This window comes from Trichomycterus rosablanca, chromosome 24 (genome assembly GCF_030014385.1).
Source record: "Trichomycterus rosablanca isolate fTriRos1 chromosome 24, fTriRos1.hap1, whole genome shotgun sequence".
Lineage (NCBI taxonomy): Eukaryota > Metazoa > Chordata > Actinopteri > Siluriformes > Trichomycteridae > Trichomycterus > Trichomycterus rosablanca.
Window position 1 is genome coordinate 5,839,519 of NC_086011.1, and position 15,699 is coordinate 5,855,217.

General features: G+C 40.4%; 1 protein-coding gene across 1 annotated transcript; it reads left to right on the forward strand.

The window, feature by feature from the left end:
- Positions 1-43: 43 nt before the first annotated feature.
- On the forward strand, positions 44-14,990 carry etnk2 (ethanolamine kinase 2). Its single transcript, XM_062986956.1, has 8 exons — positions 44-302; positions 3,889-4,148; positions 4,256-4,396; positions 9,461-9,603; positions 9,750-9,833; positions 10,411-10,571; positions 11,272-11,345; positions 12,363-14,990. The coding sequence occupies exons 1-8, from the start codon at positions 99-101 to the stop codon at positions 12,433-12,435; spliced, it is 1,140 nt and encodes a 379-aa protein (XP_062843026.1). The 5' UTR covers positions 44-98; the 3' UTR covers positions 12,436-14,990.
- The last annotated feature ends 709 nt before the right edge of the window (positions 14,991-15,699 follow it).

Below are 15,699 nucleotides of genomic sequence, written 5' to 3' on the forward strand. Positions count from 1 at the left end.
TTCATCTGCGCTGTCGGACTCAAACGTCTTATTCGCCTTTCATTTTAAGCTGACAAGTCTACAAGCCAGTCTGTTCAGTAAATAATTCTAGCAATTTGATGTCGCACATAATAATAAATTCAGAAATTAATTCAGAAAAGAAAAGAAATCACATTATGGAGACAGAAATACACGTGCCCGTGGGCTCGCCGAGTATCCGCAAAATCCCGATTCATGTCGACGAGCATAATGTCAAAGATGGAGCGATGAGATTAATCAAAGAGCTGCGACCAAGCTGGGACATTAACCTTGTTAAGATCAAGGTAGGTATGGGCGTTTTCCTGTCTTCAATTGATGAGCATTCTGGCCCTTTTCAGTGAATCATATGAACTAGCTCGGCTCACCCAAAAGAATCGGCTCTTTCGGCTTCTCATGTTTTTTACTTATAGTGACTCGGCTCCCGAAGTTCAACTAACAGATCCGACTCTTTTGCAAACGCAGCTAGGGAAATTACACATATATTATTCATATTCATTCTTCCAACATTTTAGTCAGCTTACACTAGTCAATCTTTACCTCAGCCTGAGCATGTCATTTAAACCAAGTTTCATTTTTTACCATCACCAGTGTAGCAAAAGTTATTCATAATGCACTGTCTAAGCGTGACATTCACTGAGCTAGCGTTAGCTTAGCATCCGGCTTCTCTTACATTAGCATGACCTGCTACTACAGAACTGGGTATAACATTAGACGTGTTAATATTTGTGCATATTACTACATTTGCTCTGTATTCAACTTCTAACAACACAAATGTACAGTTTCAAATTATATTATTGAAAATATTGAAAGCCCTTTTGGGTTGTGTGTCAGTAACTAGCTGGTAGTGACGTGGTGCAAAGTAGACCAATTCTTCATTCATTCACTTATTCACTTCTGTTTACCTACAGCTCAGATATTTCATGTCTTTTTAATGTGATTTCAACAATTTCGACAACTGTACTTTTTCTTTGACAGAATAATTAAAACGTGCTTATTTTTTATTAATGTAGTTCTGTAGAAAGTGCTATACAGCACTGTAGTTTTCCAATTCCTTGTTAGTAATTATGATTGACTGCTCCTGTACCCACATATATAGGGCTAGTTTGACATAAAGGCTGAAAAACAGCAGTTATTTAAATATATGAACAGTTGGCTATGTATTAAGCATGGTTACACCCACAAGCTTTTTACTATAAATTGAAAAAAATGCCCTGTAAAGAGTTTTTGCACCATAAGGTTGGCATAGACAAATATAGGGCAAATTTATGAGACTATCATAAATCGTGCCTTCCATCAGATGCAGCCTATACCATCATGGACCCATTCACTGTAAGAGCATCCTTTGGGGCGGCACGGTGGCGCAGTGGGTAGCACTGTCGCCTCACAGCAAGAAGGTCCTGGGTTTGATCCCCAGGTGGGGCGGTCTGGGTCCTTTTTGTGTGGAGTTTGCATGTTCTCCCCGTGTCAGTGTGGGTTTCCTCCAGACATGCAGTCAGGTTAACTGGAGATACAAAATTGTCCATGACTGTGTTTGACATGAGTCTTGTGTAAAAAGCAACTACCGATCTTGTCATGAATGTAACATTGTGTGTAAAACATGACGTTAAAAACCTAATAAATAAATACAAAGTCAGCAGTTAATATAACTGCTACATGCATTTTGTTTATTAGCAACGCTAGTGATGCGTAACAGATTCCCTGTTTTATGATAGAAATGTGAAGCCACTTCTTTGTTTATGTTTTGAATGATTTAAATATATAAAATTGCCCTGTGTGTCAGGCGTGGAGTCTGGCAAAACACTGAGCTGAAATGCAATACCATGAGCACACGTGCTGTTAAGCACATGGGTGTTAAATTTCACTCTAGTCTGTCAGATTTCAGCACATGTTACTTTCCATGACGTGTCCGGCCAGTCAAAAGTCTCCGTATTACTGAGGACGCACTGACGAGTGCATCTCCCAATGGCTAGTCTGTTCGGCCACCCCTCCCACTCAGACACAGTAAATCATGCCTGTGAAGACGCCCAGCTGACCGAAAGCACCACTGAGATTTGAATCCTGGATCTCATCAGTAGTGGGTTAGTGTATTCTACCACTGCGCCAATAATGCGCCCATGAATGGTCAACCTTGATTTATAACTCAATAACGTCAACTACAAAGCTTTATACTGCTTTAAAGTCCAATAAAGTTGTGTTTTACACTAAACTAGCTGTGCTTGTCTTTGCACGTGGAGATCTTAGGCTTAGACCTGCTCATTAGTGGAAACCCAATCTAAGCAGCTACTGCTGGACAGTTTTTGTACTGATGCTGCTCATGGAGACAGTACTTGCTGGTCCCATTCTGGGAGCCTGTGTAGGCTGTCACTTGACGGCTGATATGTTGTTTCTCTTAGATGGTTTTACTTTACAATAAGGCTTTACAGGTGACTGGGTCAGCTCGAATTTATGCATTTGTTAGAAATGGGTATAGCTTAGTTATAAAGGTGGTGTATACCCACTTTTGGGCATGTGAGTTAATTTATTAGATGTGTTCTATTTCCTCATGCTACATTCAAGATGCTATTTGTTTCTTTCTTTACCAATTTACTCTTGTCCTAGCTTATTTGACTGTGTTTGTGTTTAAGGTGAGGTTGTTTGCATAAGTCTTGTGCCCTGAAAATTTTGTGCACTATAATCCTTTGACTATTTTCATTTCGTCATATCACATGAGAAGAAGCCTAATAATTCCCCTCTTTCTAAACAATCGTGCGCCTATCAGGTTAAACGTGAGATAAAGGATAGATCAGCCATGCTGTTTGTTACTAAATGACCACAGGTTTTATCAGCCTCATTCTTTTCATTCCTGCATTGATTCCTGAAAATAATGGGCCAAATCAGTATCTGATACACATCCAAAATGACCATCGCTACACCAACTACAGTGTATGAATGTAAAGCCATTTCAGGAATGTCAGAAATGTGGTGGGCAGTGAGGCTAGTGGTGTGGATTGAGTGGTCTCTTTCAGTGAACACATTTCTCACATTTTAAACAGTAATCTTATGAACCAGCTGTGCCAGATTCATTCAGTTGATTGAATGAATTGTGGTTTTCCACCAGAGTCAGTGGAAGTCCTGTCTGGTTTATTGTTTATCCAACCATACAAGAAAGGTACGCTGTAGTCACTAATATTGATACTAACTTCTAATGATATGACCAATAATACTGGATGATGTGCAGTTAAAGCTTACATACACTTCAATTAAACAGGTATACTATATGGCCAAAAATATTTGGACACCTGACCATGAGCTAATTCAAAAACGAAGCCAACAGCTTCTTACAAGACTTTGAAGTATGTCTGTGGGAAATGTTGGTCAAAAGAGCCTCAGTAGATGTTCCAGTTCATTCCAAAGCTGGTCCGTGGGGCTGAGTTAACATAATTATAGAAAAAGCTTGGGTGGTGCAGCAGTTAATTATTTTCTTAAAACTGTACTGTACGTCTGTATATGTATAAATGACAAAGGCATTCTATTCTATTTTAGAATGCATCAAGGAAGACAAGTGGACCAAGTTATACACACAAGATGTACAATTAGTCATACAAAAATTACTCACCAGTACTTGATAAAAAGAGACAACCTACACATACCTAGAGCTGTTAAAACCCTCAACCACGAAAACACAAAAGCAATCCTTAACTTCCTGACAGGAACAAAAATTAAAACAAAAATATTAATGGACAAATAGATACAAGGAAAAACTATTTAAACATAACACTGATCATGCCATAAATAACACAATCGTGTATAAAGTGGCATAAAATTAAAACAGATAAATAAATGTATAACTTAACACACAAAATGTATTAATCATTCGCTTCACTCTGACAGCTTTTTACAGATGGAACGACCAACAAGCTGGTGGGCTGCTACGTGGATGAAAGCCCAGAGGACATGGTGCTGGTGAGGGTTTACGGCCACAAGACAGAACTGATAGTCGACCGTGACAACGAGCTGAAGAGCTTCCAGGTGCTACACGCTAATGGCTGTGCCCCTCGTCTCTACTGCACCTTTAACAATGGCATCTGCTATGAGTTCATGGAGGGAGATGCGCTTGGTACACAGGACGTTAGAGACCCCATTCTACTCCGGTGAGCCGCTGCAGTGAAATAAGGCACTGGCACGAGCGGTGGAGAGAGCCCTAATTTTGTGGTGTCCCCTAATTATCTTTTATTCTATGCTGTTTGTGTCTCATTAGACTCATTGCTACAGAAATGGCCCGCATCCATGCCATCCACGCCCACAACGGCTGCATCCCCAAACCCAACCTGTGGATCAAGATGCGCAAGTATTTCTCCCTGGTGGCCACCGAGTTCACCGACCAAGCTGCTAATGCCAGGTGAGCTGGATATACCCATGGCTGACAGAAATCGAGCATGCATGATGGCACTAGGACAATATCAGCGAAATTCATTATTGGGCCATAGATAACAGAAGTGTCAGTCACATGCATTGAGCACTTCATTAGGTACACTTACTTGATTTGTACTTTCAGTTTTAAGCTACACATACCATACAGATAAACATTGAAAGGGTGTACAGAGCAACAAATAGCCAATAGTAATCGTGTACTCACAATCAAACAGATCCCAATGGGATCCCCACAGACCAGATAATAACAAAGTAATAACATAGTAATGTGTGTTTTGGTGGAAGTGTAGCAGATGTGGCAGTGTTGTTGGGATTTTAAAAGACACCTAAAGTCAAGGCTGAGAGAAGAATAGCTCTCCAATAGAGATATAAGGCTGACAACAACTTGTCATCTGAAAGTGTCCACTGATAAAAAGACTAGAGGACGATTCATACACACTGTGCATGAAAAAGTAGCTCTAGTCACTAACTGTACATTTACAACTGTGCTATGTCATTGCAGTGCTGGGAATGCGAAGTGTCCATCACCCACCAGGACTAACTTTTCCTCACTGTGCCCCTGTATTGATATTTTATAAAGTCAATCATCACTAGGCTGCAAATTATAGACACAAAAGACCTGCAGATGTTTGCATTCCCCTGTTTATCAGGAACAGCCTGATAAGTAATTTACGTCATACGGCAGATGCAGTTATCGGATATTAGACCATCTGCAAGGTCAGAGCATCGTGAATAACCTGGAATTCACTAACCAGGCTAAAAGTTGCCAGTTGATGGGCTAACAATAGAATCGTTATGCAAATAAAACAATACAGGGTTCAACAGTGCTATGTCATCATGGTAACTTGGTAAATGAAGGTGTAGATTCGCAAGGGCCAGACTTTTACTGTAATGTGTGAAGAATTTGTTAGGCGACCTGGGCTTAAAGGTGGATAAAAACAAAGGCTGATTAAAGTAAGAATCAAACCGTGACTTGGCTCCCTAAAGGTTAAGCTTAAAGTTACAACTGCAGTCGAGTGGTTGTGTCTAAATAGTATAGTACTACACTAAATAGTATTGCACACTACAATACTAAATAGTGTAGTACTATATTAAATAGTGTTGCATACTACTATACTAAATAGACTACTACTAAATTAAACAGTATTACAGTGTATCACAAAAGTGAGTACACCCCTCACATTTCTGCAAATAATTTATTATATCTTTTCATGGGACAACACTATAGAAATAAAACTTGGATATAACTTAGAGTAGTCAGTGTACAACTTGTATAGCAGTGTAGATTTACTGTCTTCTGAAAATAACTCAACACACAGCCATTAATGTCTAAATAGCTGCAACATAAGTGAGTACACCCCACAGTGAACATGTCCAAATTGTGCCCAAAGTGTCAATATTTTGTGTGACCACCATTATTATCCAGCACTGCCTTAACCCTCCTGGGCATGGAATTCACCAGAGCTGCACAGGTTGCTACTGGAATCCTCTTCCACTCCTCCATGATGACATCACGGAGCTGGTGGATGTTAGACACCTTGAACTCCTCCACCTTCCACTTGAGGATGCGCCACAGGTGCTCAATTGGGTTTAGTCCATCACCTTTACCTTCAGCTTCCTCAGCAAGGCAGTTGTCATCTTGGAGGTTGTGTTTGGGGTCGTTATCCTGTTGGAAAACTGCCATGAGGCCCAGTTTTCGAAGGGAGGGGATCATGCTCTGTTTCAGAATGTCACAGTACATGTTGGAATTCATGTTTCCCTCAATGAACTGCAGCTCCCCAGTGCCAGTAACACTCATGCAGCCCAAGACCATGATGCTACCACCACCATGCTTGACTGTAGGCAAGATACAGTTGTCTTGGTACTTCTCACCAGGGCGCCGCCACACATGCTGGACACCATCTGAGCCAAACAAGTTTATCTTGGTCTCGTCAGACCACAGGGCGTTCCAGTAATCCATGTTCTTGGACTGCTTGTCTTCAGCAAACTGTTTGCGGGCTTTCTTGTGCGTCAGCTTCCTTCTGGGATGACGACCATGCAGACCGAGTTGATGCAGTGTGCGGCGTATGGTCTGAGCACTGACAGGCTGACCTCCCACGTCTTCAACCTCTGCAGCAATGCTGGCAGCACTCATGTGTCTATTTTTTAAAGCCAACCTCTGGATATGACGCCGAACACGTGGACTCGACTTCTTTGGTCGACCCTGGCGAAGCCTGTTCCGAGTGGAACCTGTCCTGGAAAACCGCTGTATGACCTTGGCCACCATGCTGTAGCTCAGTTTCAGGGTGTTAGCAATCTTCTTATAGCCCAGGCCATCTTTGTGGAGAGCAACAATTCTATTTCTCACATCCTCAGAGAGTTCTTTGCCATGAGGTGCCATGTTGAATATCCAGTGGCCAGTATGAGAGAATTGTACCCAAAACACCAAATTTAACAGCCCTGCTCCCCATTTACACCTGGGACCTTGACACATGACACCAGGGAGGGACAACGACACATTTGGGCACAATTTGGACATGTTCACTGTGGGGTGTACTCACTTATGTTGCCAGCTATTTAGACATTAATGGCTGTGTGTTGAGTTATTTTCAGAAGACAGTAAATCTACACTGCTATACAAGCTGTACACTGACTACTCTAAGTTATATCCAAGTTTCATGTCTATAGTGTTGTCCCATGAAAATATATAATGAAATATTTGCAGAAATGTGAGGGGTGTACTCACTTTTGTGATACACTGTACATAATATGGTGGGCTTGGCTGCATTTGGATTTCAGTGCCGTTCAAGCCACATCTTGCTGCGACACTTGATCTTGTGAAATTATTTAAAAAGATTTAAATCCATGTTGTTCTACGACCACATGTGTATATTTTATTCTTAACCACAGTGGCTTCCCAGTAAACAAAAAGGAAACAATTGTGGTTACCATAGCTTATTGGTAAATGGAAATAATCTACTACTTAAGGTCATGCACACCACACTATTACACAGCTAGATCTTGTCATATTTCAGCCATTCATGTGTTCATGTCATTCCAAACATTAACCATCAGTTAAAATGAGAAATAAAAGTACTTTTTGATTTCTCACTTTGCAAACATTCTGACAAGATGTTAAAACTGGGCTCGTGATTAGGAAGAATTTGTCTTTTTAAAAACAAACCTGTAATGGTCAAGCCCTTTCATAAACGTGCTGGACTGGAGTATTTTGACAAAGAAGACATTTGTAAAGTGCACTTAGATTGTGGAGTATTGTGTGCACTTAGATTGTGGCACAGCCACATTATGGGGACCAAAAGTCTGAGGTCACTAGTAAAAATGCTTTCTTTTTGCTTTTTTCTTGAACTTTTTGTCCAGTACAAATCTCAAACCTCAAAGATTTGCAACAGCTATTTGACCTTAAGAAGAGCAAGGATTCATTGAGATGGACTTTCCTCTACAACCGTCTGACCCAAATCCCATTGAGCCTTTATGGCGACACCTGACAGACAGAGAAAGCCAATCAATCTGTGGAGATCCACGTCATCCGAGTGTGATTTCCCAATATTCCAAAGAAAATCTTGTGATGTTACTGATGGCTCTTACTGCTAATGTTCTGAAGAAATTACAATGATACTGAATGATTCAGCCACTATGACACCATACAGGATGGAACACGTATAACGGCACAGTGACTTAGTGCTGACAAAGACAAGCAGGTCTCAGATTAAGGTCAAAGTGCAACTACACCTGCCAATCCAGTAGAGAGAGGGTGAGTCATTGCTTGGCTGTGGGTTTGCAGACTGCTACAGCTTTTTTGGATTAGCTGTCTAAGCTCATTATTCAGGGACAGTGCCATGTAGACTGTCTCTGATTGGTTTAGTCACACTTGTTCATCAAGGTTGCTGATTAGCAGAAGACGTCACGGTGCAACTGGGTGCACGATTGCTGATTGTCCTCTTTTAGGAAAGTACAGATTCAGGCCAGGTGTTTTGGAAGGGAGAACTGAGTAGCAATGGCTAAGCTTGACTTTTTTGCCAAAAGTAATGGGCCAAAATCAAACCACGTTTACCACTGTAAACAAAATGTCTTCACTTTCCCAATCTTACAAGACTGAGAGATCATATTCACCCTTTAAGAGTTTTTGTGGGTTCTTTGTTCCCTAAATGAATTACTCACCATCTGGTATTTGTATCACTATGACTAGGTGCTATTTTTAATTAAACACGCCTTTTGTCAGTAGGCCCAAATTAACTCTCCACAAAATTAAGGGTCAGTCATAGTCAGACTGCCAGTTCCTGCCGCGGTAAGGCATCCCCATAATCTAATGCTACCACCACCATATTTTGCAGCGGGAATGGGGTTGTCTGGCTGGTAATTAAAGCCCCAACAAAAGCTTGACCTAGGCCGATCTTTTTTGCAGTCTCATGTTTTCTCCAAACTGAAGGAGTTTGCTTGCTTTTAATGTCGACGTGAGGTTGGTGCATCTCATTAATTAACCAGCTTTGATCATGAGTCTGTGCTCTGGCAAATATCTCGACAGCTCTTAAGTGTGCATTAAAGATGCATGAAAGGTATTCTGGGAGCAGTCAGGTCTGATTCACAGCAATTATTGTAAAAATGTATAAAGCTCAAAAAGTTACACTATATGGCCAAAAGTATCTGAACATCTGACAATCAGCTTGTTGGAAACCCCATTATGGGATGGCTGCTTTCTGCCAGATTTTGGGGGAATTTGTGCCCATTTAGTCAACAGAGATGTCAATGGCCTGGCTGGTAATTGACGTTCCAGTTTATCCCAAAGGTGTTTTCGGCGTTAAGGTCAGGGCTTTGTGCAGGCCACTAGAGTTCCTGCTCACCAAACTCATCACACCATGCCTTCATGGAACTTGCACTGTACATATGGGCGCAGTCATGCTAAAATAGGACAGGGAAGAAGGAAATCCCTGCACACATGTCCCTACATTTAGTAAAATGATGTAGTTGCTGTAAAAATGATGTAAAAATGCACACTTTGGCACATTACTACATGTTTACATGTTTCTTTTACCAGAATCAGAGAGGAAGTTCCCAGTAAGGAAGTGCTGGAAGAGGAAATGACGTGGATGAAGGAACACCTGTCTCAGCTGGGCTCGCCCGTGGTTCTCTGCCACAACGACCTGCTCTGCAAAAACATCATTTACAATGAGAAGGAAGGTTAGTGCAGGACATGTTGCATGTTGAATCATCCATTCCTGAGGAACGATGTTTAGGGCCCGCGGACTATGTTTGTTTAGATTTTACTGTTAGTTCCATTAAAGCTGTCAGTTTTTTTACATGGCTGCTTTGTCTTGCTCGGACAGGTTACGTTCGGTTTATAGACTACGAGTACTCCAGTTACAACTACCAGGCATTTGATATTGGGAATCATTTCAACGAGTTTGCAGGTGAGTATATAGAAAACGAGTTTGTGGAATGCCATAAGTAAGGCCCTACCTAATTCATGGCCGTGAAAATCGCATCACGGGCCGTGAAATGAGACGTGAAATTCAAACTTTAAGGTTTGTTTTTAGACTTTTGCCATTTTTCAATCGCATAGCGTTCAAGTGCCTCACTTTACTATGAGGCAGTCCTAGCAATCCTATGGCAATTCAGTTAGCAATCGGTTAGTCAAAATGTCCAAGATGTCAAAGTGTTAAGCAGCTAAAAACACGATGTAGGTAACTGAGTGGGGAAAACTGCCAACCAATTCTGTGCATGCAGAGGGGCGTGTCAAAACACGGACAAGAATTTGTCTTTAAGACAGTCACTGGATGTTCTAGGGTTACATTCAACCATTAGGGTAGCTGTGTTGTGTATTGTAGCTTCCATTTATTCTATCATTATGTTTATGAGTATAATTGGAAATGTCACATTTCTCTTTAAAACTATGAAATCTGCACATTTTCCCATGAATTTAGTAGGGCCCCAGCCATAATGCATCAAGGTGTTAAGAGTGTGTGCTAAATGTATTTGTCGTTACAGGGATGAGTGAACCTGACTACAGTTTGTTCCCGAGTCGGGAGATGCAGCTGGATTGGCTCCACACTTACCTGAAGGCTTATAAACACTTTACCAAGAAGGGCGAGGAAGTGAACCAGTGTGAGCTTGAGACCCTCTACGTTCAGGTCAACAAGTTCTCTCTGGTGAGTAGCTTAATAGCAAGAGAATGGTGGAAAAGAAAATGAGGAAAATTAAAGAAATACGTCAGAATTTTTCAACCTGTTATTTTTTTATTTTATTTTTTTTACATCTTTACATTCAGAAAAATAATTTCTATGTTTTTGTCTGAGAAGTTTAGCTACAGTTGTACTCTAACACAGCACTCAGTTACTAATAATAATAAAAATAAAATAATTATAATAATTTCATGTTCATATTTTAACCACCGCTTTATCCTGGCTGGTTTCCCCAGAGTCACTGGAGTGTTTTATCACATTGTGCTCAGACAGCACGGCAAAACCCGACCGGCCGATAACACCACTGGGGATTCAAACCCTGGATCCTAGTCATAGTGGGCTAGCGTAATTAAACGCTGTTCCACCCAAGCACCCCTATACTAATAACAACAACATGTCAAATGAGTATAGCACTGTTTGCCTGATTTTTAAAGCATCATTATGTAGATAAGATAAACAGTGTTAAGAAAAGAGGAATGTGTTCAATTTAGTCTAAAGATATAATGAAATGAATGAGAATAGAGAGTTCTGGCATTGTTATGCTGCACTAGAATTTAATACGTGTCCAAAGTCTGGTTCAAAGGCCATGGACAGATGTCATTTGGCCGTTGGGTTCTGTCTTATGTTATGCTAACACAAGTGTAATATGTTCCCTCTGTTTTAACAGGCATCACATTTCTTCTGGGGTTTCTGGGCTCTCATCCAGGCCAAATACTCCTCCATTGACTTTGACTTCCTTGGGTAAGCAGATTTCCAATATCGTTCCTATGTAGTGTTTTGTTGCGGGAACAAAGATGACCAAAATTTCACCTGGAAAAGTAAAACAGTGTTCACTCACCAACCACTGTACAAGTTCCCCCACCTTGTTAAGCCTGCAAAGTGCCACTTTTGCCCTAAGCAACAGGTCACTGCAGCGATTAGAGGTCCTGGCACTCTACTTTTGCCCTGGTCCTGAAGCATGATGAGCTCAGATAAGCACATGTCATTCCCCTGATGTCTTTGTATGGTTTGAGTTAGGGGATACTGACTCCCAGTCTCTTACACACAACTGTTTTAGAAACTTGACATTAGAAAATGGCAAAACTAAACCCTACAAATGCCAGTGCTCAGTACCAATACCAGTACCCATCAGGCTTATATCTATAAGAAAAGGCAATCTTTGGATCCAATTCCTACCTGGCTGCTTAACAAAAACAGCTAAAACAAGAAAATCACATTAATTAATAATGATAATTTTATCTTTGTCACAGCTCAGATGGTGTTTTCCTAGTGTGGTAGTAAGCGATCATGCTGAGATCACACAGCATTTTATCACAAAGTAAACCTAGAGGTTATTAATTAGGTTTTTTGTGTCTTGTCTCTTATTAATAATAATCAATAATAATTAATCAAGTTTCTGCTGTCAGTAAAGGAGAGTCATTTTTCTTTTGCACTGTTGCATCAGAGAAACATGAGTCAGTAAAAAGCTTGGCTTTGGCACACTATCATTGTCAACCTGAAGATGGGTTTTGGTTTCTAGTAACAATGTGGGCTGCGTTGTTTTCTGTCATTTTTTGTCTAAACAAAGAATCAGGCATTTTAACCTGATATCTATATTCAGTCTGTATACATTATATGGCAACCATGAGATTGTCGGACACATCTTAATATTTAAGTATAACAGCTCAAAACCTTAAAAAGTACCAAAGAAACGTTTTATAATTTTCTCATAATGCAGCTAGGTTACAACACTCAACACATTTTTGATTTCGTCCTCAGATATGCCGTGCTGCGCTTTAATCAGTACTTCAAGACCAAGCCAATGGTCATGGCTCTCAAGATCCCAGAGTGAAACCCCCAAAGATTTCGACAACACACCAACCCTGGAAGCACAGGAACACTTTTGGATTGGGGAGGGTTTGGGGTACAGCAAGGGTGGGTATGAGGATCGCCTAAGTTTCTAGATCCTTTTGCTCACTGGTAAATGTTTTGTTCCTTACTGACAGACTCAATCCACTCGTGTCTGTCTATCTCCAGTCGATCAAGATTCGGTCAAAACAAACATCGGGCACTTCTGGGGTTTTTTGCACTTTATTTATTCATTTTTTCTTCCCCTTTTATATTTCTCACTAGCAGTCACCCACAACCCAAAATGAAGGCTTGCATGAGAAGCTGTGAGGTGTGACTGCTTTGAGATTGTATTGGGCATTGCCGTGTCAGTGAGTCGATTTGAAAACCCATAAAATACAGACTGTAGATACTTTATTTTTTTTGGTCTCAGCCTCCTAAAGCATATCCAGTAGTCAGGGAAACAAGCTGGTTGACTGAACCTTTTTTTTTTCATCCGTGTAATTCAGACATTCCTGATAAGTTAAGGCTACAGCGGCCATTCGCCCTCTGTTTTCTGATGTTTTTTTTGCCTGTTAGGCTTTACGCTAACTGAGCAGCTATGTTGAATTTTCCACTCATCCAGGTGATGGAAAAATCCCAGCGAGAGAGAGGGCGGGGGCTCTTTTGTTCTTGTTCTACCTTAAGAGTTACGTACTGGGTCACTAACCAGCCTCATTTAGTCCATGTTCCAGACGCTCAGCAATCTTTCCCTGATATCTAAACCCCTGTGTTCAGCTGAGGAAAAAAGGTCCTGCAGTTATGTAAGGGTGTTACATCACTCGAGCCGGAGCAGCAGATGTTCAGGCTTTGCACTGGCTCATGTTCCGCAAGCACTAAATCCAAGCTTGCGGTTTCTATGGCATTACAGACAACCGAGAAAGGATCTGCATGCCAATTTGCCCTTCTTCCTTTATGCTAATTGGCTTTCTAGGCCAAAAGCAATTTGGTCATTTCTTTTATTCAGAATTGGTGCATCAGTGAGGTTTAATCAGGCCCAAAGGGCAGGATTATTCGCTTTTACCTACACAGGCACTACATGACTGTTAAAAAATGACTAATTACTATTTGTGTACCACCTTCTGGGTTTTCTGGGCTCTCATCCAGGCCAAATACTCCTCCATTGACTTTGACTTACTCGAGTAAGCAGATTTCCAATATCTTGTTCATAGGTAGGCTTTTGTTGCGGGAACAAAGATGACCAAAATTTCACCTGAAAGTAAATAATAGTGTTCACCCACCGACCACTTTACAAGTTCCCCCACCTTGTTAGGCCTGTGGACTGCCACTTTTGCCCTACGCAACTCTTCATTGGCAGCAATTGGAAGTCTTGGCATGACTAATTATTATTTGTGCATCTTGTTTATTTTCATGCTCTTTTCTTTAAAATAGTGTTTTAATTGTATAAATTGTATAAAACCAGCGAGCATGTTCTACTCATCTCCTGCACCTTTTAGATCAGTGTGGGTTAGGGGGTTGTTTAGGTGCCAATTTCAAAGCATCGCCTTCTGTCTCGTATGGCAGCTCTCAAAGCGGTGGCGATACAAAGCTTACGTGACTGTAAACAGTGACTCCTGTGTACCAGTGGCTTCTCATTCATAGCAAACCCATTTTGATGGACCTTAGACTACAGCTGACCACCATACAATGTTTCTGTTAGAGAGACCACTTCTCCTCATACTTTGAAATACACGGTAAAGTTGCCATCTGTAGTAAATCATAATCAATAACAGGGAGGTCTGAGAAAATGCCACAGAGTTGAATAACAGAACTTTTACTCCACATGTTCGGAAAAACAAAACACATGAAAATAAAGACAACTGAAGTTGTGAAACGTTTGTTACGGACAAAGAAGTCAGAAAACGTGAAAGTAGTTATTAAAATCTTTACAGGTGTAAAGATTAAATTCTTAACAAGTGTATGTAAACTTTTGACTGTATATACTGTTTGGTGTGTTTTGTATTTGTGTTATATTTCCACGCTACTTCTGTTAGGAGGGCATTCCTCTTTACTATATCACTAGCCACTATTGTGAGCTTTTGTATATAGAAGAAGGCAGTTGGTGCCCTCCGCCAAGCATTTATTTATTTAAAAAAATTAAAAAAGGCAAAAAAAAAAAAAGTCATTGCAATTTTTCTCCCAATACTGACCCATATTTACTCTTTCAGGTTGAAAACTAAATATAATTCACCAGACACACCACTGAAGTAAAGTAGCTTACAGGGGTCGCCACAGTGAATCATTCTGGTACGCTTACCAGTTTTTATGTCAGATGCCCTTTTTGATGCAACCCTTATTTTATCTGGGCTTGGGACCGGCACTGAAAGAGTACTGACAAGTGCACCTCCCAATGGCTGTTCAGCCACCAATTGACATAGTCCATGTCTGTGTAGATGACCGACCATCTGGCCAGCGTGACACAAGTTCCCACTGAAATAAACTAGCTTATAAACCAGTTGTTGAAACGGACTTAAATTAATACCAAAAATTTATTACAAATAAAATAACATTGACTAGTCTTTCAGTCAGGTAAATTCTGTTGGTGCAACCATCCACAGTTTGAACCGCTCTTCGCTTTGGTTGTAGGGATAGGCGATATGGCATAAATCATATCTACTAAATTTATGATACTTCATATTCACAGTGATTTAATCAAACTTATTATTCAGATGTGACCTGTTTTGCAAACTATATGGACATTTTCCTAAAATGGTTAGCCTTTATTATTTATAAATGCCAAATACCATAATAGATCCCCATTATCACACTGTTCCTGATTCCACTGCATTTAAAAAGCTAATTTTGGCATAGCCTGTATGATTGTTCTGTGAGCTAAAGTACTAGTATTTTTGGTACTATCATTAACAGCAAAATTTTTCTGAATTGTTGGAGAACTCAGAAGTCAGACATGCAGTTGCACTGATTTACCAGCAGATCACACTGTACTATGTAAATAGTTTGCACCATCTGCCAGTAAAGTAGTCGAATTGCTGGTGCTTTGTTAAATTTCTGCCTGATTCTGCAGTAGAACCTTAATTCTGCTACCAGTCTATGATCTAAAAACCTAAATATGTAAGAGGAACAGTTATACAGTTGATGTTAAAAAAAAAAAAAAAAAAACTGCAACTGTATTGAGATTTTAATATATTCATATTAATTAATGGCATATCATCCAGCCCTAAATGGAATTCTAATTTGTAACCATAGCTGTGCATTTCACCCAGCATGT